The sequence below is a fragment of the Falco cherrug genome, chromosome 13, assembly GCF_023634085.1.
Source record: "Falco cherrug isolate bFalChe1 chromosome 13, bFalChe1.pri, whole genome shotgun sequence".
Classification (NCBI taxonomy): domain Eukaryota; kingdom Metazoa; phylum Chordata; class Aves; order Falconiformes; family Falconidae; genus Falco; species Falco cherrug.
Window position 1 is genome coordinate 6,343,675 of NC_073709.1, and position 20,800 is coordinate 6,364,474.

General features: G+C 45.0%; 2 protein-coding genes across 10 annotated transcripts in view; one reads left to right on the forward strand and one right to left on the reverse strand.

The window, feature by feature from the left end:
- The first annotated feature begins 63 nt into the window (after positions 1-63).
- On the forward strand, positions 64-11,344 carry AHSA2P (activator of HSP90 ATPase homolog 2). The gene is made up of 9 exons (XM_055725705.1): positions 64-305; positions 402-592; positions 5,307-5,392; positions 6,020-6,134; positions 6,714-6,802; positions 7,343-7,465; positions 8,603-8,704; positions 9,926-9,977; positions 10,232-11,344. Exons 1-9 carry the CDS (start codon positions 226-228, stop codon positions 10,405-10,407), a joined length of 1,014 nt encoding a protein of 337 aa, XP_055581680.1. The 5' UTR covers positions 64-225; the 3' UTR covers positions 10,408-11,344.
- A 3,854-nt stretch (positions 11,345-15,198) lies between these two features.
- Positions 15,199-20,800, reverse strand: part of USP34 (ubiquitin specific peptidase 34) — a 137,090-nt gene continuing 131,488 nt past the window's right edge. For all 9 annotated transcript variants that reach the window (XM_055725696.1, XM_055725692.1, XM_055725691.1 and 6 more), the window contains 6 exons: positions 20,257-20,380; positions 18,583-18,662; positions 17,755-17,895; positions 17,483-17,629; positions 16,790-16,949; positions 15,199-16,486 (listed from right to left, as the gene is read on the reverse strand). In XM_055725696.1, the coding sequence (XP_055581671.1) occupies positions 15,876-16,486; positions 16,790-16,949; positions 17,483-17,629; positions 17,755-17,895; positions 18,583-18,662; positions 20,257-20,380 (1,263 nt within the window). In that variant the 3' untranslated portion in view covers positions 15,199-15,875. The remainder of the gene's footprint in view (positions 16,487-16,789; positions 16,950-17,482; positions 17,630-17,754; positions 17,896-18,582; positions 18,663-20,256; positions 20,381-20,800) is intronic.

Genomic DNA, 20,800 nt, shown 5'->3' on the forward strand with positions numbered 1-20,800 from the left:
AGGCGGGGGCGCTCCCCGGGGCGGCGGCAGCGCGGCCGCGGCCACCCAGAGGCCCGGGCGGCGGCTCCCCGCCTCCCTCCCCGCCCCGGCTGTGAGGGGAGGAAGGGCGGCGCGGCTTCTCCTTCCTCCTCCTCCTCCTCCGGCGGGGAGCGAGGGACGGGGGCGGGGAAGTTTCTGGCACCTTCTGGCCGGGCCGGCGGGCGGCAGCGGGGCCGCGGCAGCGCCATGGCCAAGTGGGGGCAGGGGGACCCGCGCTGGATCGTGGAGGAGCGCGCGGACGCCACCAACGTCAACAACTGGCACTGGTGAGGGGCGGCGGGAGGGGAGGGGACGGGAGGGGAGGGGGCGGCGGGCCCGCGGCGGGGGGGGTGCCGCGCCTGACGGCCCCGCTCCCCGGCCAGGACCGAGCGGGACGCGACCAGCTGGTCGAAGAGCAAGCTGGAGGAGGTGCTGGTGGGGCTGGTGGTGGAGGGCGAGGCCGGGCGCTGCGAGATCAGCGACCTGAAGCACGTGGAAGGCGAAGCGTCCTGCAACAGCCGCAAAGGGAAGCTCATCTTCTTCTACGAGTGGAACCTGCGCCTCAGCTGGAAAGGTACCGGGGGGCGGCCCCGAGGGGAACGGCGGCCCTGAGGGGAATGGTGACCCTGAGGGGTCGAGCGGCTCTGAGGGGCGGCCCTGAGGTGAGGTGAGGGGACGGGCGGCTCTGGGGGGCGGCCCTGAGGGGAACGGCACGACGGGGGCACCCGGCTGCGCTGGGCTGCGGGGACGTTCGCTGAGGCGATGCCTCGCCCGTACTCCTCGGGGGCGTCTGTGAGGGGCTGGCGGCCCCTCGGGGGTGATGCGAGGGGCTAGCGGTGCCCCCTCTGGTTCAGCCGGCGCTGGCGGCGGCAGGGACCCCCGGGCTCGCCTTGCTTTGCCGGGCGCGGGGAGCGCGGCGGCCGGGGGCCCGGCAGGTGCCCACGCGTGGCCCCAGGCGCCGTGCCGCGGGGAGATGGGCACTGGCAGGGCAGCCTTGCGGCTTGGCGTGGTGCCTGCGGAGCTGGCGCTGCCGATCCGCTCTGCGGGATCAGGAGGGGTCACTGTGGAGAGGGAAATTGTCTCCCTTGGGCTGGAGAAACAGGAACACCTCAGTGAGCTGCAGTGAATCAGAACCGTACGGAGACTGCAGGAGACACGTGGGCCTGAACTGTCATAAATGCTTATTTTTAAATAATCTTGAAACCCTAGCTTGTCTTTTCCTCCCCTTCACCCAATTTTTTTGTACCACACACGTTTCTTAGCATTGTTTTACCAGCGTGTCAGCACAGTTTTACTCATTTTGCTTTGTGAGAAGTAAATACTTCAGTTGTGACCAGATACGTATGGCTTACAACAGTGCGCTCGAATTGTTGTAGTTTCCTCGGTGTGCGCAGATTACAGTGTGCTTAACGCGTGCCGAGAGCGGGAAGTGGGAGAGCCTAAGAAGTGTGACAGTGCAGTTGTTTCCAAAAATTTAATGTAGTTATGTTGAGAATAATGAAGTACGTGAGGAAAAAACTGCTCAGTGGGAATAAGGCAACTAGAAATAGTTCCTGATTATTTGGGGTAACAGGGATTGTGCCCATGCATTTTTGTTTTGCTGCACCCGCTTGCAACCCCGGACAGTGGAGGTTCATCCTCCACTGTGCTTGTCCCGTGGCAAGCTCTTTATTTGCAGACCAAGCCAATAGTGTATCTTTGGGTAATACTGAGGAATTCTTTCCAGTTACTAGATGCCTAAAACTTGATGGCAAATTGTGGGCCGTCTCTTGCATTGGAGTAAGAAGCAGGAAGGGCTGGTAAAAAGTGCCTGCATGGGACATTGCACCTGGATATTGTAATGCCAAATGACAGGCTGTTCCTCCCCCAAATACTGTACTTATTTCTTAGGCCACAGTTGTTACTATAGGAGGTGGGAATACCAAAGGCCGTGCTTAATTTCCCCTTCTTAATGCCTGTACCCCAAAACAGAGTTGCAGTTCCTGGATCAGTGTTTCAGATGATGCTGTTTTGCTGCTCCAGCGGCTGCCTGCCTTCCGTGCTTCTCCTTTTCACAGTGCCCTTTCCAGGGTAGCTTTCTGGGACTGTTTGTCTTGGTTTGGCTGGCTGGAGCATTTATTTTTTCAATGCTGAGACCAGTGCTCCTATTTGAACAATTTGAAATTGAGGTCTGCTTCTACAATAACAGGGGACATAAAGAAGTACTGTTACTTATTTTTGTTTGCACTGATAGCCAACTAAGTTTTAAATGTTACAAGCGTGTTACAGACTAAGGGTGTACTTACAATTGTGATCTCAGTGTTAACAAAGAGCAAGGCAAACGTAATACTCTGTCGTGCGGTTTGTATCAGTGCAGTTCAAGTAATTATCAGCTTTTTGATGTTTTGGCTTTGTTTTTTAAGATAAGCTAAAATCATCTAAGTTTTAAACACTAGCTAGTTTGGTTTTGTTGGTTTTATTACAGTGTATAAAGCTTAGAAGTAGGGAGATGCAGTATTGTATTTCTGTACAAATGCTTTCTAAATTCTTTTTCCTCTGCTAGGTCTTTATGCTTTTTCAGTGTTTAACTACAGACAACTAATTCGCATTAGGTACTTTGCTCAGCTCTGTGTTGTGTTTAGTGGATAATGTCTTTGAGAGCTTAGTTTTAAAGGAGTTTGCTATTACACAGTGGAATTTAAAAGAGGCAGGGGATGATGTTTTATGGTGGGTTTTTTTCTTAATTTGATAGCCATCATGATGTGTGTTTTCTGTGAGCTCTGAATTAGAAATGAGAGTTGGGGCTGAACTGCTTGAAACACTAATTGCTGTAATTAGTTCCTTCTACAAGTCTTCTAGGATAACTAGGAGCTCAAGCTATGATTAAAACGTGTTTACGTAAGGACAAGATGTTATACACCCTGAAATTTGCAGCCTGTTTGAAAAGTGCGGTGTTGGAAAAACATTGCCCTTAGCAATTTAGATTACAGAGCAACAAAAAAGGGGGAACTGAGGGTACTTAATGGCACTAAAATTGAGCAAAAATGGCTGTTCTATCATTTGTTAGAAAATGTAATGAGGATTTCAATGGATTATTCTACATTGTGGTGGAAGCTTTATGAAAACATACATGTCCTTTTAAAACTTCTCAGCCGTGGGTTTATAGGTAGGTCTTTCTGAGACATGCTTTCACTATCAATTTCCTAAAACACTGGATTGACAGGAAACAAACAAATTTATTCTTAGGTCTGTTAATGGAGTCTCATGAGATTCAAACAAATAATTAATTAGTTTGATAAAATGTTGATAGTTTTGCTCACTTTACAGTTACACTAAAAATACAAAGTGTTCTGCCTACATAATGTTCAACAACCAGCTCAGTTTGTTAACTGGTTGGACCTTGCTGTTCAGTGCATATACCATCTGGATTAATCCCTTGAGCAAGCAATTTTTTGAGGGGGGGGAAAAATACCTGTTTACTGGTTTTATGAATTTAAATTTGTTAGTTGTTGGCCTGCGTTAGTTGTGAGTCTTTAAGAGTTGTGAAAATTGTTAATAAAATTAGCTGAATCGATAGAAGTCAGGTTTCTGTTTTGCTCCTAAAAATGTCTTCCTACCTGCTTGTATTATTTCCTTTTTGGGTAGAGTAGATGAAAATAAGATTTGCTCTACTGTCTGCAAAGACAAAACTTGTGTGGTTTTGCTTGTACTTATCCTGTTGCCAGAAGAAAGCAGTAAAGAGCAAATAGAGACGGCTGCGTGCGATGTGTGTTGGGCCCAGAAGTGTTTTAATGGTGTAATTAAGTAGTTCACATGGCTTCATACTTGAGCCAGTGGGTTCTCCTGGGAGGCTCTGAGGAGCCCAGGAGAGTCTTTTTAGTTTAGCCTTTCCTGTGTGGAGGTGGCTGTCTACCTCTGGATTAACAGACTTTGCATCTTGCGCTGTGCTCCACTGACTTAGATCCTGGCCAGGAAGGGCTCTTTGCACTGTACTCCACCCTTGTGTTACTGGCAGTCATTCACACTCTATTGCTAAGAAACGTCCGAGCATTTGTTTGTGTACTTCACTGTGATCTTGACCGGCAGCACGTTAGGTTCTATCCGTGCATGGTTGTCCCCCTTTAGCATGGCAGGCCTTTCAGGGCAATAATTAAAAACAGTGAAAGGAGGGTGATGTTCAGTAGTAGCTGGATCTAGCTAGCTCCTTGGAAGGTGAGAGAATCCAAAGAAATACTACATCTAGCTTTGTGATAATGCCCCTTTTGCAGTCAGGCTTAACACTAGGTCATTTGAGAGTTTTGCTGATAGACTGGTAAATCTGTTGTGTTCTCTATGTTTTGACGCCTAAGCTGATAAAACTGTATGGAGATAACTGGGTTTGGGGTAGAAGTGCATGTTTCTGCTGCTGCTTTCTAAAGAGATTCTAACATGATCTAAATAGTAAATTGATTTAAATAACTAAATGCTTTCGCAGGGCAAGGGGGAAGAATCTTCAGTGTAATTAAAAAAAAAAAAGTGTCAAACCTTAAATTCAGTCTTTTCACTGTAAGGTCTGAGGCAAAGCAGCACGCTACTGGGTTCCTATCCCGAATGTGTTTATAGAGCCGTGTAGGTAAGTGATGGTGGGCCTGTGCCCAGAAGGGTGCCAAAGCAGAGTGTGATTTCTGTTCTTCCGTGTGTACAGTGAATAGTAGCAGTTCACAGTGAGGATATAAAGAGTAAGAATGAGTATTCTAAAAAAATTTGCATGTGGTTTCCTGGTTTTAAAAAAATTTGGTTGTATACTTGTCCATTAGAGAGATATATATATATACGTATGTTTTACGGTTACATCGCTGTATGTTGGAAGCTTTTCAGATATTCAAGAAGGAATAGGTAGCATTATAGAGAGCTTCTGCATGAAGGGCAGACAAGTTATGGGGAAGAGGAGGTTATTTTTCCCCTACCCCCTTTTAGATTAACACTCTGTGTTGGCAGACAAAAGTTGTTGTAAGCAGAGAGTACATCAGAACAGCTGGCAGTTGAAGGTGAGAGCAGTGGCGGAACGGTCGTGCAAAATGTGCTGAGAAGACATACCTGTGTGCGTATCGCAATACATCTGTACAGGAAAATAAAGCTCTGAGAATAGTTTGCTGTGAAAGTACTGTGACACGTTTTGAGACTCGGTTGCTATTTGGTTCCTTTCAATTCAGATTCTAGACAACTTGCTTCAAGTAACACTTTTTGACGATTATATCCAAGCATAAAACTCTTGCTATGTGGGAAATAGTTTTTAATAATGCATTTAAGAATTCGTTATGTTAATACAGGTACAGTGAAAGAGTCTGGTGAGAAACATAAGGGATCAGTTGAAATTCCTAACCTGTCAGAAGAAAATGAGGTAGATGATACAGAGGTAGGTGTGAAATACCGATATGGCTGTATAGGCTCAAATAAAGTGTTAATCAACATATAGGCATTGTATTTTGATTTATCCTGTGATTAAGGGAATAATTACACTTGGATAGCTTATTTAATGTTTTTGAGTTTTTGTACTTGGAATAATGACTTATTTCTGTTCTCAAATTTACCTACTACGAATGTGCACAATTGTCTTTGCTAATTACTCTTTGTGATGATATGTTAACTTGTAGTTGAGAAGAACTCTGCTTGTTGTAGTCTTAAAAAACCCCAAACCCCAACAAACCTTGTACCTAAACCGTAAGAACTTAAGGAATGTCCTCGTTAGTTGCGTAGCAGTTGCTAGTGTGGCTTCCACAGATTCCTCAACTCTGCTGGATACTAGGCAACTCTGTTGATACTTGATGTACTTGACTAAGCTACTGTCGAGATAAGACTGCATTTGTTAAGTCAGAACCCAAAAGAGCTTATTTTTAGCGAAGGTAGGATAAACTGAGAAGATAATGAAATTGCAGCTGTCCTCTGAACATAGTAAACAAAGCCAAAATACTTTCTTTGTTGCCAGAACTCAAAAGCCTCATGTTAAGGTGCCTCTTAGATTTTGTAATTGTTCTGTTTCTAGATAAACATTAGCAAAAAGAAAGGGGAAGGTGATGTTCTGAAGGACCTTATGAGAACCGAAGGAACCACGAAAGTCAGACAGGCCCTGAGAGATTATCTGAAAGCACTTAAAACAGGTAAATTAAACCAGTATGTTAGGTATGTATTTTATTCAGTCGCCTTTCTTGAGTAGATTGGTAACGTATTGACAAGTCCTTGGTTTTGTACTGTTTTTATTGAAGTAAGTTAGTCCTACCAGTCAAAATCTTCGTTGCTATCAAACGTGGCAGCGTCCAGAAGTTTCTGTAGCGACCCAGGCAGTGTTGTGTTACATGAATTGACCACAGAAACGACACAGTCGGACCAGCAGGCTGCTGGCTGGCAAAGCAGTGCCCAACCTCAGCTTGCCGTTCCTCTGCTGCTCAGATCACGGAGATGGCCCATTCCTTAGTGGGCAGAGAGTGTCGATTTGGGGTCAGGTAACTCTGAAAAGCCTGTGTTTTTAAGGGAAATTGCTGTTAGGCTCTGTTGCTGATAAAAAAACAGGGCTAAAGTGGGGAAACGGGGTTAGAGTTGCATGCCCCATTCTGTGCTCCCATTCTGCCCAGTTTTACCCACTCTCTGCAGTTTTAGCCAGCAATTTTCATTACATATCTGAATGTCAGGGTGCTTGTTCAGCTCCGTTTCATACTGAAAAGTGCTTTTCTTCATTCCAGAATTTACCTTGGGAATGATTCTGCCAACAAAAGCTGCTGCTGGTCAGGAGGTGGCCACTGAGCAAAAACCAAGTGGGAATGCCATGCAAGTATGTTGGCTTTAAACGTTACATGAATTTAACTTTACCATATGTAGTCCCTACAGATTTTGCTACGGTAAAGATTGCATATTCCTGCGATCACCTGCAAAAGTGAAAGGCTTTGGGGCAGAACTGCCTCCTTGCTGCCGTGATCAGGGCCTGTGGTACGCAAGTGACCCGTCACAGACCCTGGGCCTGGCGCTGCCAGGTGCGGGAGGAGGATGGCCGCGTTTGCGTTCCTCTGAGGGCTTCCTGCTGCAAGGACTGTATGTGCAGCAAGGTGAAGCTCAAGTTCACTTGCACAGGTCACCTCCCCCCGGTCAAAAGTTCATTTTAGGTGTCTTTGGAGCGAATCACACACTCGGTGGTTTTTTTTAATTAATTCAGTGAATCCTGATGAATACTACTTTTAAATAAATGTGGAAGTACATTGCAAAATTAGCGTATATTTATGACACAGTGTATTTAGGAATGCATGGGTAACAATGATTCTGCCACTCCAGAACTGTTGTCTGATTCGCATTCACAGAAATATTTTTTGCTTTGCAGGACTCTGTCTTACCACAGTCCTTGGATATAGTTGGTGTAAAAATTCCAACAGTGAAGATATTTATGAGAGAAATCTTCAACTCTTCAGCAGATGAACTTTATAGCATCTTCACAACGAAGGAAGTAAGTGATATTTCCACTAGGCAACATAACAATGTAATGCTGTTGTATCTGAATAGTTGTGTTAGTGATGAATGTGTCACGCTCATAGTGTCAAGTTCAGATAATGCTCCTTACGTACATTAAATGGAGAGATGCGATTGTCCAGCAACTGAAGGCTTCATGAGCTACCCTTTTCTGGTAACTTCACTGTTCAATTCTGATTGCCATCATTTGCTCTTCAAAAGTTTTGCTGAATAGCTTCACCTTTCAAGCCACCGCGGAATTTCAGTGGTGAAAAAGCAGAAGCTGACAGCTGCTGAAGCCATGTGTCACTTTGGTCTCCTACCAAGGAACAAAGGCTAGGCAGCTGGCCTCGCTGACAAGTTTCAAGTTCTTGTGGTAGCAATCAGAGAGCACTAGAAGGCCGCAGTAGGATCATTCGGCTTTTACCTTTTTAATGAGAGTTTATTAGGGTGGCTTAGACCTTTTTTTTTGCAAGTTGTTCCCTTAACAGGAAGAAAAGGCAACTAAACAAAGTGAAGGTGCATGTTCATGTAGTTCGTGTGCAGCTCAATCACGCTGCCCTGTGCTAGTTAGAAAAAGCTTGGCTGTGGGATGTAGGCATTTCTCATTCGGCAGCTTGCAGCGCTGGGCAGTGGCACTGTTGTTACCCACAGCTTACCGCTTAATTGGTATTGGATGCGATGATACTGTTGCCTATAGGGTGCAAAATACAAAATCACTGATTCTGGGTTCGCGTCCTTCAAAAGAGCCAGGGCTGCTACCAGAGAACTTTAAATTACAATCCCAGCGCTACCAATGGGAAACAGTAATGGTGCTCGGCAGCAATTCTGCACCTTCCTAGAGCTGCTGCTCCGTCCACGCCCCTCGCAGGGGGCTGGAGTCCTTACCCGTCTTTGCATTTACCACTAGCTTTCTCAGCATTTCTGTTCTCATTCTGTCACCTCCCTGGAGCCTGCTGCTAGCACAGAGCTCAGGGGAGCGCTGCATAAAATGAAAAGCCCGATCAGTGCTTAAAGACTCTTACATACATTGCAGTTAATCTCTTCAGCGACCCTCCCTTGTCTCATGATACGGTGCGTTATCTATCAGTATGGATTTGTAGTTAACTGACGTGTGCTGTTCTTTTTTTGCTAGTTGGTGCAGAAGTTTTCTAAATGTCCTGCTGTGATTGAAGCTGAGAAAGGAGGCAAGCTTCAGATGTTTGATGGCTGTGTCAGTGGTGAATATGCGGAACTGGTAAAATGCTCCTGTTTTGCACTTTAAAAATGGGTGGTGGTGGGCTATTAGCCGTTTCTCTGAGCTAAAAAGTAGCGTTGAGTTTCTGACAGAGCAGCTTCTCTAGTGCATACTGGGTTCCTCTGTTTCAAAGTAAAAAACCTGCTATTATGTTGTGTGATTTTTTTTCCCAATCAAAACAGCAGCCACTGACTACACCCAGCAACCTGCAGAGAGGGGACATTTTTTTTTTTACTAGGAGGAGGAGGAGCGAGAAAGCAGGTTTAAAGTTTATTTTCCAAATCCACATCAATTCTTCTTGTAACTGGAGAAGTGATCGCCGTTCCGTTCAGGGCAAATGTTACACTCTCCCCAGCTTAACGCTTTTGCAAATAAAAGGGAAAGATAATTAGAGCTCAGCTCCATTTTTGAAACCTGAAAAACCATTTTCACAGTCGCTGAGCTTCAGATTTGGTATCTTACATCCATCCAGATGACAGGCAGTAAGTATCACTGACACCTGGACAATTCTTAAAAAAGCAAAGCCTTGGAAAATGAGATTGTTACTTTAACTCAACTCAATAAAATTTGTTGATGACATCGGAAAGGGCTCAGTCTGGAAAGACAGACGCTGCAGAGCTGAACGTCCCCTGATGGAAGCTGAGAGAAGTCAGTTCTAGTCATCGGCCTTTGCAGCTGCATGAGGAACTGTTTAGGTGAAACAGTCCAACACAGGAACTTAATGGCCTAGTGAGAACAGTGAGCCTGATCTAGGCAAAACTTCAGCTGACATAATGCATACGCTTGTGCTGAAGTGACGCCTCCCGTGAGCTGGCGGCAGGCTGTAAGGCGTTTTTGCACAGTACTGCCGAACCTGTACACTCAAGCAGGCTGGGCTGCTTGACGGAGAATCACAGGCATACTCTGCGTGCTTACACGTCTCAGAGGTGAAAACATGACTCTTAGCAGTGCCCATTTCAAGGTCTGCAAGAAAACCAGCGTTCTAAGTTTAGTAACGAATGGGCCTGACCGCCTCCCATAGAGAAAACAAAACAGTGGAATGGAGCACGCCAAGAGCTTCGTGAAAATACTTTATTTAAAAAACCCCAATCCCAACCTTTGTATTGTTTACATGCATGTGCCTACTGTTACATAACACTCCTCCCCTTGTTTTTCAGGAGAGAATTAGCATTGCACAGTTGCGATGTGAATTGTCTCAGGGGTGTTCTTATCTTCTCACAGGTCCCAAGCCAAAGAATCGTCCTGAAGTGGAGGTGTGGGAGCTGGCCTGAGGGTGAGTCTTTCTGAGGCCCTCTAAGGGGGGCTGCGCTGTGCGGGGAGAAGGGACAAACGTGACAGTTGGCAGCCCTGCTAACTGGAAGCTCCCGCAGTCTGCGGTCTCTGGAGAGCAGCCTGATGTCCACAGCAGGTGGGATCTGTGAAAAGACCTTCACCCGGACACAGGCAAAAGCGGATACAAAATCAGCAACAACAACTGTAATCCCCTAAAATCCACTTTTACTGAAATGTCGTGTTTTCTTCCTTCAGAACATTATGCAACGGTTGCCTTGATTTTCAAGGCTATGGCTGCTCAAACAGAACTGCAGTTAGAGTGCAAAGGAGTTCCCATCTCCAACGAAGACAGCACAAGACAGTGTTGGAAGAAGCGGTATTTTGAAGAAATACATATTTTACTGCAGCAGTCCAAAGACGACATGGAATGATAACAGCACTGTAGTTTTGTTAGGGCATTACTTTTTATACTTTGTTAACAATTGGGTTTTTTTTTAAAAAAGTAATTTATTTGTGGGAAGAATAAAGACCCACTTCTATGATACTGTATATAATTTAAGCATTATTTATGGATTTTTAGTGAACGGGGTGGTGAGTAAGTCAGACTATGTAAATCAGCAGCTTCATTTGAGGAAAGCCATCTCCGTGCTGCTTGCCTGCAACGTCAGAGAGTAATAATGATTCAGCTGCAGTGAAGTGCTACCAGCATCGGTGGGTCGGCTGCGCGGAGCAGTAGGAAACATTTGCAGTTCTTTGATACTCGGTATATCAAGTGGCAAAACTGAATCCCTCCAGGAGATGGCATTCCCATCAGCAGTGAACAAAGGGATTATCAAACTGTTGAAACGGCGGGGCTAGAGTAGTTTACAGCCTCCTTCAATACTTCCTAAGATTGCTTTAACTGCAGACTGAATTTGTTTCTAACATTGTAGACAGTTTTAAGGAAAGATTAATTAATGTCCTGTAATTCTGGTTGGCATGACGGTTACCACTATTAAGTCTGCATGCACTGTACCCCCTTACTTGACCTCAGTGTGAAATTTTTTTGCAAAAAACAAGCGGTAATAACGCTTTCCTTCTGCAGTTCTGTAAACCTTCCACTGAAATGATTGATGGCCCTCTGCAATTCCGCAGCTCAAATTAAAGTGAGCAACTGTTAGAGAAATTAAGACAGGAGCGTAGCTGGGATATTGAAAGTAAAGAATTTTTACTCTTAATCAAACCACACTGAGGTCAGGAAGAGTAACTTAATTCTCAAATGCTTTAATAAAACTGTATTAATTTAATATGCAATTTGAAACGTACTGACCAAAAAAGGGCAGGCTGCCTTTGGAAAACATGGTTGGCTCAATAAACGATGTGATTTTACATGCAGTTTATTTTCTCCATTAACTGATGCTGCCAAACTAAACGAGTCTGTACGGAAGGTGAGTCCTATATATTTTATTTTCACAGGACACCAACGTAAGGCAGCCTTACCACACATAAACTTACCTCAGCCAGAAGATAAAGACGTGTTGTGCTTTTCTACAGGCAAGGCTTTCCCTGAAAAGTTTGCTGTCAGTTACCCCTTCCAGCTTAGGGGAGGCTTGCTGTAGTAACAAGAACAAACGCCCGGCACAGACAGGTTCCCGAGTGTTGCACTGCTTGTTTTTCAGGGGACCAGAGAGAGGGTGGAGAACAGCCTCTTGAGCAGGGTCGTGTTTTAGCATCTTCCTTTGAACGCTCAAAAGGTTGTTCCTTTTTTTTGATAAATAGACCAAGAGCCTAACATTTTGAATACAAAACTTAAGGGTATTGGTTGATGAAGGGGCAGTGTTTAAGTAAACGGAAAAATCTAGATTTGTGTGTAAACTAAGAGATTTCGTGACAGTTTAGTACCTGAGAGTAGGCCGCTGCATGGAACTACAAGTTTCTTCAGCCAGCGTGTCCTACAGCCCGAGTACTCCTCCGGGCAGTATGCCTCACCCGTGTCCCCTCCCACCTCGGGGCACAAGTGCCCGCGACCTGCACATCCCGCTAGCCTGAATTTTCTTGTCTCCCTGCAGGAGCGCCAGCTGCAGTGCCACGGAAGGGACTGACTGGTGTTTCCAGTGTTGCGGCACTCTCCTCCCAGTGTGGGACTGCCAAACCCCCCAGAATAGCAGTGGTCTTGTTCCCTCAGGCCTGCGCAGCTGTAAGTGATAACAACGTGCACGAGCTTTCTGAAGCTAGAACCACACAATGCCTACCTTCTCATCCTGGGTGCAGGCGAGGGGCAGGCAGCTTTCACACCCCCGCACAGCTCCTCGCTGACTGTCCTGGCAGGCAAAAAAAAGAGGATGTTTCTTCTTTTTGCTTCACCAACATCCCCGCACTCTTCCTGTCTTCACTGTACGTGCTGGAACTTTGCTGGCAGCACTGTATTGCTGACCTGAAAGTTCAATTTCTGCAAACAGCTATTTTGGGATTGAGAGAAATCAAAGATTAAGTTCATTTTACTTGTAGCAGGTCGCTTTCGGGAGGATTTCCAGCACTACCGTGCAGTCGTCATCGCAGGGAGGCAAAACAATTTACTCTTGAGTGCTAAAATTTCTCATAGACTCTCCAACAGTTCCATAAAACCAAAGAACGTTCAACTGCTTGTTACCCTCAGCCCTTGAGCAGGAGGGAGCAGAGTTAGGAATTACACGTTGTTTAGTAACAGCATGATGCTAATGGTACAATAGTATCATAAATGTACTTTGCTTTCTAAGTAAGTCCCTGTGAAGAGTTCCCAATCCTAAATTTTTCCCAATGTAACACAAGAGAAAACAGCAGGAGCAGAGATATGTAGGGAGTTTGGGGGAAATACGCTCAAATTTGTTGGATTTCACGTGTTTTTTTAAAGAGAGTAATGAGCACAGAAGCATTCCAGGGAGAGCAGGCTGTATGAAAGAAGTAAGAAAGCAGAAACAGGAAAAGACACTTCTGCTTGTAACGCAGTGCTGCCATAACGTGGTAAGGTTCTGGGCAACCACCCGGCCTCTGAGAAAGCCAAAAGGAAAAATAACTAAATGTGAAAGACAAGATTTGTAATATAGCCTTTGAAGGGGTTAAATGGGCGGTGGGAATGCCAGGAGGAAATACGTAACAGTTAAATGAGAGGTGGGATGAGCCGTGGAAGAGATTAAAAGCTGTTAAGAGCCTGAGGAAGCCAGTCAATACGGGGTTGTCAAAGAAAGGGATAAAATATTCTTGAAGGCAAAGAAATACAGACCACAAAACTGACACAAAGCAAAAGGGGAATGCTATGGGAGACACAGTGACCTACAGAACATGTGAAGCGAGGGACACAAAGGAAGAGAAAGACCGGTGCAAACAAGGACTAGGGAAGAGGGGACAAGTTGTAGGTGCTGCTTTTGTTTAAAAACCTGAATACTGGGAAAAAATTCCCAGTAAAAATTGCAGCAATACTCAAGGGGAAGGTGAAAGGTAACGTAAGGGAAGAGCAGCACACATCACTATACTTCTGATAACCTTGTCAGAGTTTTTCAGCAAAATAACAGAAAAGCCGGTATTAAATGTGGTCGGTTTAGAACTACAGAACCACCCTTTAATTAAAGCTGACCACCACGGGTTGCAGCATCTTGTCAGACCTGCGCTAGCTTTTTGAAGAGGTTGCAGAGGGACCTGCTGGCCTAGCACAGCTTGCACGTACGATGCCTGACTTACCGTTGGAGAGCTGCAAGAACCCAGCGCGCCACACGGAACTGTATCTTCCGAGAGCCCTTGCTAATGGGGGGCGGTTGCGGACAGACTTCTGCAGGGGTTCTAAAGGGCCAGTTACCTCTTTGTGAGAAAATAAAATTCAAAATTACCACCAAGAGCACTTGGAAATTGCATACGCAGGTCGGTAGGGGAAAACATCCTAAAAATAACTGGAAGGGCCTAGTCAGTGACCAGGCAAACACAGAAGGGCTGATGCCCATCTGGGAACGCAGAGGAGGAAGGAAGGGTGTGTTCCTTGCATATCGTTTATGAAATAATTACTAAATACCACTTATACTTGGCATACTTCACTACGGGTTTTGAAATAATGACAAAAACATCAGACAGCGTACCAAAAAGCAGGTGCACATTTTCAGTAAGAGTAATTAACTGGGAGTACTCGCTGCAGGGTTAGAGCGGCTGCTTCGGCTCCTGAATTTTCAGTTCGATGAGTATCTTCTCTTCCCAAAGACATCTTAACCCAACCACAAACCGCAGGCTTGGGAGAAGACTTGCTAGATGAATTCTGACACTCATGAGGTAGAAGTTGTGACTAGAAGCTGTTGATCTCTCTGAAGTTACAATCTCTGGAGAAGTTGATCAGAAAGGGTAACAAAATTATTCCTAAAGAAAGCAAAAACAATTACTGCATGTCTGAATAATGAGACCAACTTAAGCACTCACCAGCATCCGTACGGTGTCTGTAAATGCAGGAATAGATGCGCTAATGAAGAGGAATATAAAGTGTAAATTTCAAAGATAAATTATTAATTACAAAAGGTTAAAAAAAAATTAAAGTAGATTCAGAGAGTAAGGGGAGGCCTGAGAGCATCCCATAATAGAATTGTGGAGAAGCAAATGATGCTAAACTACATTCAATGGTAGACAGAATGAAGGAATTTGGAATAAAAAAAGACCAAGATAGATGTGTTTTGAAGGCAACAGAAAAACAACTGAGTTAAGCCACTGGAAAATGCAGCTGAAAATGGGAGTTTAATCAGATATTAAAACCAGTATCATTGACAGTCCAAAAGATCACACAGGAAATGGATGTTGCTCAGAAATGCCTTGGGAACAGGAGGAAACGGGACAGGGAAAACCGGTAAAAAGTCACTGCAGCATTTCAGGGGGCGCAGCAGCTGTCAGGAAAGCGAGGGAGTGCGGCGCAGGGGAAGAAGGAAGCCGGTCTGCTAACGGTGCAGGAGGGAAATGCCACTAACATGGGTGAAGACCAGGGAAATGAAAAGTTCTGCTGGTTTCTTGTACCACTTCACCTTTCACCATCCCGGGGGGGGGGGGGGGGGGGGGTAAGTAACACACCACCGCTCCCTCTCAACTGTGCGGCCCAACACTGATGCAAAGTAAACCAGAAAAGACCCAAATTTACACCAATCACATACATCTGATCATCATTTCTCTCTGCAGCCATTTCACTTTTGAAGTCGTCTTTGATGAGAAACCCAAAGACTGAATCAAGATATTATAAACAAATGAAAAGTCATCACAATCAGTTTAATGAAGTGCACAGAATAGCAATTGATCATGTCAATAAAAATAAAACAATTAATTTTACATCAAGTGTGCTTTATTTCCTCCACAGGTATTCTGTTAAATAAAGCACCATATATATACTGCCAGGCCACAGCTAAAGAGGATTCTTTACAGAATCAAATTTCTTGTGGTTTTTTAGTATACAAGTAAACTTAATTTTGATAATAAGAACCACAGCGATCTGAGGCAATCTGCCTCTATTATAAGGTACAAAACTGGCACAGAGGACACCATATTATACACAGTAAAAATGCCGTAAGTTTAAATTACATCATACAGGGCAGGGAGGCCCTGTTCTCCCAGACAGCCATATTAAATGAAAGCCACTACAGTGAACTCTTAATTACATAAAACATATCCATTATCTGATTGCCCTTTAAGAAAGTGTACGGTAGATGCAAAAAAAAAAAAAGGGGGGGGGGGGAGGGGGGGTGAAGGAATCTGAGTTCTGCCTGACCAAGAATTAAGCGTATAAATCTATCTTGCCATTCAAGCAGAGAGCACTGGACAAACTGAAGCACAAAACAAAAATAAGCAAAACTTATACAAACAGCGTTGGTGGGGGGAAGAAAAAAAAAAAAAAAAAAAGGACTTAAAAGCAGACATGCTCCATCTAATGTCAAGAAGCAGCTTGGTTTCCTTTTCCAGATATCCTTGTGACCACATGAATCGTAGACTCAATGGTCCTACACAGGATGTCTAAAATGTCATGCTGCTGCATGTGACTAAAAAGTCCTCTGGAATGGCCACAACTGATTGATAAACTAGTTTCAGGGTCCTGGGATGGTAAGGCTTGACCATCACAGCTTCGCAAATCTGCGAGGTCAGATAAAACTGCTGAAATCGATGTGGAAGGAAACTCCGAGTCCTCCTCAGCTCCCATGGAATCCTTGGAAGTCTGCAGGTCCTTAAATTCTTTGCATTCTTCAAATTTACCGTTTCCTGACTGCTCTTCTGTGTGCTGTGACCGTGTCGCTAACATTATGTCTTCTGAAAATGAAGATGGGACTTCCATTCTGTACTCTTTGACAGAACTGTTCTCGGGGGAAGGAGGATCTTGCTCAGTGCCTGGATCAATGATGGAAGAGTCCCGCGTCTCGTTATCCGAAGTGCTTGTCGGGGTCAGCGCCTCCCGGGGTTCAGTTTTTATATCACCAATACAGCTGTCTACGGTGTGCTCCTCATCGCTGCTGACCCGCCTTCTCTTCACGGGAGTAGCTCCTTCGTCATCTGGAAGAAAAAGGGAAACTCGCTTAGGGAAAACGCACTTTTCATGCTGCACACCCACGCCACAGGCCTTTCAGGTTTCTATCATTTTCCATATTAAACACAGCACTTTAATGAATACTTAATTCCTTACAGAGAATTCACATAATGGCCTAGAACTTCAGCTCCCTAACATTAGTGCTCGTGCAGCGTTGGGGTTGAAGCCGATACGCAGCCCACCCCACAGCAGTAAGCAAACAGCGCATTACGTTAACTTTGTAAAAGTGCAAAACTTTAATTGCGTGACACCACTGTAAGAAGGCAAACCTTTAGTTTTTCTTTCTTTGGCTTCTTGCTCTTGTAACGAGTTCCTCTGTTGTTGACAAGCTCTACATTTGTTTAAAAGCTCTTGTAAAGTTGGAATCAGGGCTGAATTGAGCTGTTTGGGAGTGTGCACTGAAAGCAGCAAGGCAAGCGCTCGGAGGTCCTGAAAATACAGAAAGAAACAAGTTTAACTAGCCCTATTTCAAACTTGCATTTGATTCATCCTACACACCGATCTGTGTAATGAGCAGAGGCTTCAACATCGTCTGAACATCCCAAAGACTGAGTTCTAAATATACCTGCACTACTGGAGTGGCCCACCCCCCGCTAATTCGCTGACCTTAACACACATCTGTCCCAGGCAGACGACACTACCGCACCATGTGCTGCAAGACGGGATCTTTGCTGGGTTAGGACATGGCTACAATTAACGCTGCTGCACTTGGCGTTACTTTTTTCCTCTCCAACAAGCCACCCCCATCAGCCCTACAGCGCCCACCGTCGGCTTGGGAGACGCGTGTGTGCTGTGCGCACGGAGAAGGCGTGCCTGTGGGTAGAGAATTCCGGAGAGCTCGGATTGCCGCTCGGCACATCTGCGACCGCCTTGTCCCTAGGGGTTATTAGAACCTGGCTCCTGCAGAAAATAAGCTGCCTCCTACACCATGCTGGCATTGGAACGGCTTAGAAAAGACTCACCCCGTTTAAAGTAGAGCTTGCTTTGGAAATTTCAACTCTCTGGTTGCTGAAGTCAGATTCTAGGCTTTGATATTGATTTATTAGATTTGTAATTAGAGTATTGATCAGGTTGGCACAGTTTGCTTCAGAAAACACCTGCCCTTGGACCTGTGAAAAGAACGTATGATTTTTAAAGCACGAAAAAAATGGAACTGTGAAAAGGGCATCCCAAGCTGAAAAACAGCATATACGACTGCATTTGAAATGGAAATTATCGCTGAAGGACCACGTACCTTTAGAAGAAAATGGGTCAGAAAGGTGTATACAATGTTGTTGTTAAGAAAGGTCCTTTCGTCCATCAGAATACATTTTATATATTCTGCAAAAACCGGGTCTTCACAGAGGAGCTTTACACAGTTCTTTGACATTGCGGACTGGTGGAGAGAGAGAGAGAAGAGCGCACAGTCACCGCGGGACGCACAGCACTGTGCTCGCACACCATCTTAATTCATACTGCACTGTTCTTACTGATCAAAATATGTCAGGCCTATCAGGTATTGGGAAATTGTACTGATTAATTATTGTCAATTATTATTTCACATTTTCCTTTTATGAAGTTTATTCCACGGGAGTGCCACTTTCTCACGATCCGTACGTACGGGAAGGGCCGGTGTCTCCTGACCCAGAAGGCAGCTATGGGGCCCTCTCACAGAGGTGCAAAGGCCCCTCCCAGCCTCAGGCATCTCCCGGTTTTTATTCCATCGTACCAGCGCTGATGCTACATAAAAAGCTGGCAACTGCCAGAGGCAGGACGAAGCAGGTGTGTGCGCTGCAGACTGCCTCCAGCCAGCGTTACGTACTGCCTGAAACTGCCCAAGCGTTTGCAGGACCGAGGGTGTACCGGGAGCAAAGACGATTTGCCAGATTTTAATACTTGGGTTCTCAGGTTTTATCAGATGACAGGCAGTGTGAGCAGAGGTGTTTTGCATTCAAAATACTAGCTTTTTGGAAGAATAAATGATACCCACTAGTTACAGTTTACGGGTTATCTGTGTGTCCCGTTCATCGCTGTATTTTGCCTGTATTTCATTCCGTTAGTTCTCAAACTCACTGACTCTTACCTGAGTCTGACAAAGCTCAGTCCAAAGTTTGGGGAATAGTGCAAGATGAAGCGGCAAACCTTCATATGCAACTAGGACACCTGAAATCGTATGAGAAAGTAAGTTACTGTGTGAGAAATCTGTTGGAGATACTTGCTTCCTGATAAAAGTAGGACTGAGGTGCCGTTTCATTTTATAAGACCAGACTCTTAGCACTTTCTGTAACCAGACAGACCTATCGTCTGTGAAGCTTTTACAGTACATTTAATAAATACCTGAGTCCCGTCAGTATTTCTGTGAAATGTAAAAAACCTAAAGAGCTGGCTTTGCTTCTGGGTTTATGATCGGGGTATCGTTATTGCTGTCTTACATTTTCAACTGGTCAGCTGCAGCACTTGAAGGTTTTAAATATCTTTTTTTTTAAAACAACAGCATAAAAATTTTAAAGGGTAATCTTCATTATTAAGCCGAGCACCATTGTTACCTAGACCACAAAAGCGTTAAGGGATACACTGGACCACAGCAAACCATACCCGTTCCGACCCACTTTGTAACTAACACGACCTACGGTAAATACTCAGCATGCTAGAGGTACAACCAGAAGAGCGTGACAATGAGCAAATGGGTGATTCAGACCAAAAGAACATTATACGATCACCGCTCTTTGGACAAGATTAATTCTGAATAGTTTTATTTGTCTAGAAGTGGTCTGTAATCACAGCTAGCTAGCCGGCTCCTACAGACACAGAACCCCAGGAAACAAGTGGGTATTTTCAGAAGGGGTTCATTCTGCTCAAGGTATTAAAGAATCAGAAGATGACTTTCTCTTGGAAGGAATCTGCGTCTCTCCACCGACTACAGAGGAAACGGGCCACACATCTCACTTTTAGGCAGCCGAAAGGAGACGGCTCCCAATCCATGTGCCCACGTATGCGTGTGACGCTGAGGTTAGTGCATCTGCACCTACCACGCCGAGTAGCCTGGCTTGTCCTAGGCTCCGTGGGGCGAGACAAAAATAAAACCTACAACGTGCCTTTGGAGTAGCATGGGGCAATTCCAGGCGGGATGGTCTCCTGCAGAGAACCAGCCCAAGGGCTGAAGTGGTCACACAAAGCCATGAACGCCTTGTTCGCACACCAAAAAAAATGAATTTACATTTCAACAGGAAGAAACCCAGATACTGGTGGGACCTACTAGCAGAGCTGAAACAAGTATTGGGTACAAACTACATGACTGAATGGTTATAAACTTAATTAAATGTTGTGATGGCTCCAAGAACTACGGAGCAAAATCAGCCTAGGCTGGCAGTAACGGCAGCAGTGCCATCGAGATGGCAGTGCATGCTCCTGGGGGGGCTGCCAGCTGATGCCTTTGGCAGTGATACTGAGGATTCAGCCTCCCCCTCCCCCCAGATGGTTCAGTATTAAACCCTGAATGTGCAAGGGGACAGAATTCTCTCTGTTGCCTCAGCTCCTTTCTGGACAGGCCTGAAAGCGCGGCAGTCACGTAGGTAAGACTGCACTACATTATACACATCGTACAGTTTTGTAGATAAAAATAACATCCAGAACAATTAATGCAGCAAGTCTCACAAGCTCTGTTTTTTCTTGAAAATTTTCAATATAAAACTTAGTGGAGAAGCACTCAGTTACCACAGAAAAAAAAATCCTTAGGCTGTTTAACCTTCATACTTACTCATTTTAACTAAAGTTTCAGTAAACTTTTCACAGTTGATTGCAACTCGACATAGTAGATGGATGAACTGATGATAAGAAAAGAAGTAGTCTAGCAGCATACGATCGTAAACATCATCTTTGCCCTGAAGATTTAAGAGAGCTTCATTTAAACTACATAAGCAACTGGATGGCAACCAGATTTCCTAAGCATCTCGCTTAACGGTGCTGCACTTGGTGCCCTACAACGTGTGGTCGTGTACTACAGGAAAACACGATGGGAACGTCCAGGTCTAACCCAGGCCAGCTGCGGCTCCCCACCGCGCCCTCGGCCAGTGCAACAGCGAGGTGGGAGGACGGATGGCAGACACAACTCCCCCACCAGGAAAAACTTTTATTGTAGGATTCTGAATCAACAGACTGAGAAGATGCAAAGCTGTGCGAATACCACATCTTGCAGATGACAAGAAAAGTACACAGCAATTTTAAATTGTATGCAGACACCTAAATATATATGCTACTGCTTTTTACAGTCACACTTTGTCAGTTATGATCTGTAGAAGTCA

Bases quoted from the DNA above. Each gene is read 5' to 3' on its own strand.
- AHSA2P (XM_055725705.1), top strand. From the start codon at position 226: ATGGCCAAGTGGGGGCAGGGGGACCCGCGCTGGATCGTGGAGGAGCGC. The intron at 5,393-6,019 runs GTAGGTGTGAAA...TTCTGTTTCTAG, and splicing joins ATGAGGTAGATGATACAGAG to ATAAACATTAGCAAAAAGAA. The intron at 6,803-7,342 runs GTATGTTGGCTT...TTTGCTTTGCAG, and splicing joins CAAGTGGGAATGCCATGCAA to GACTCTGTCTTACCACAGTC.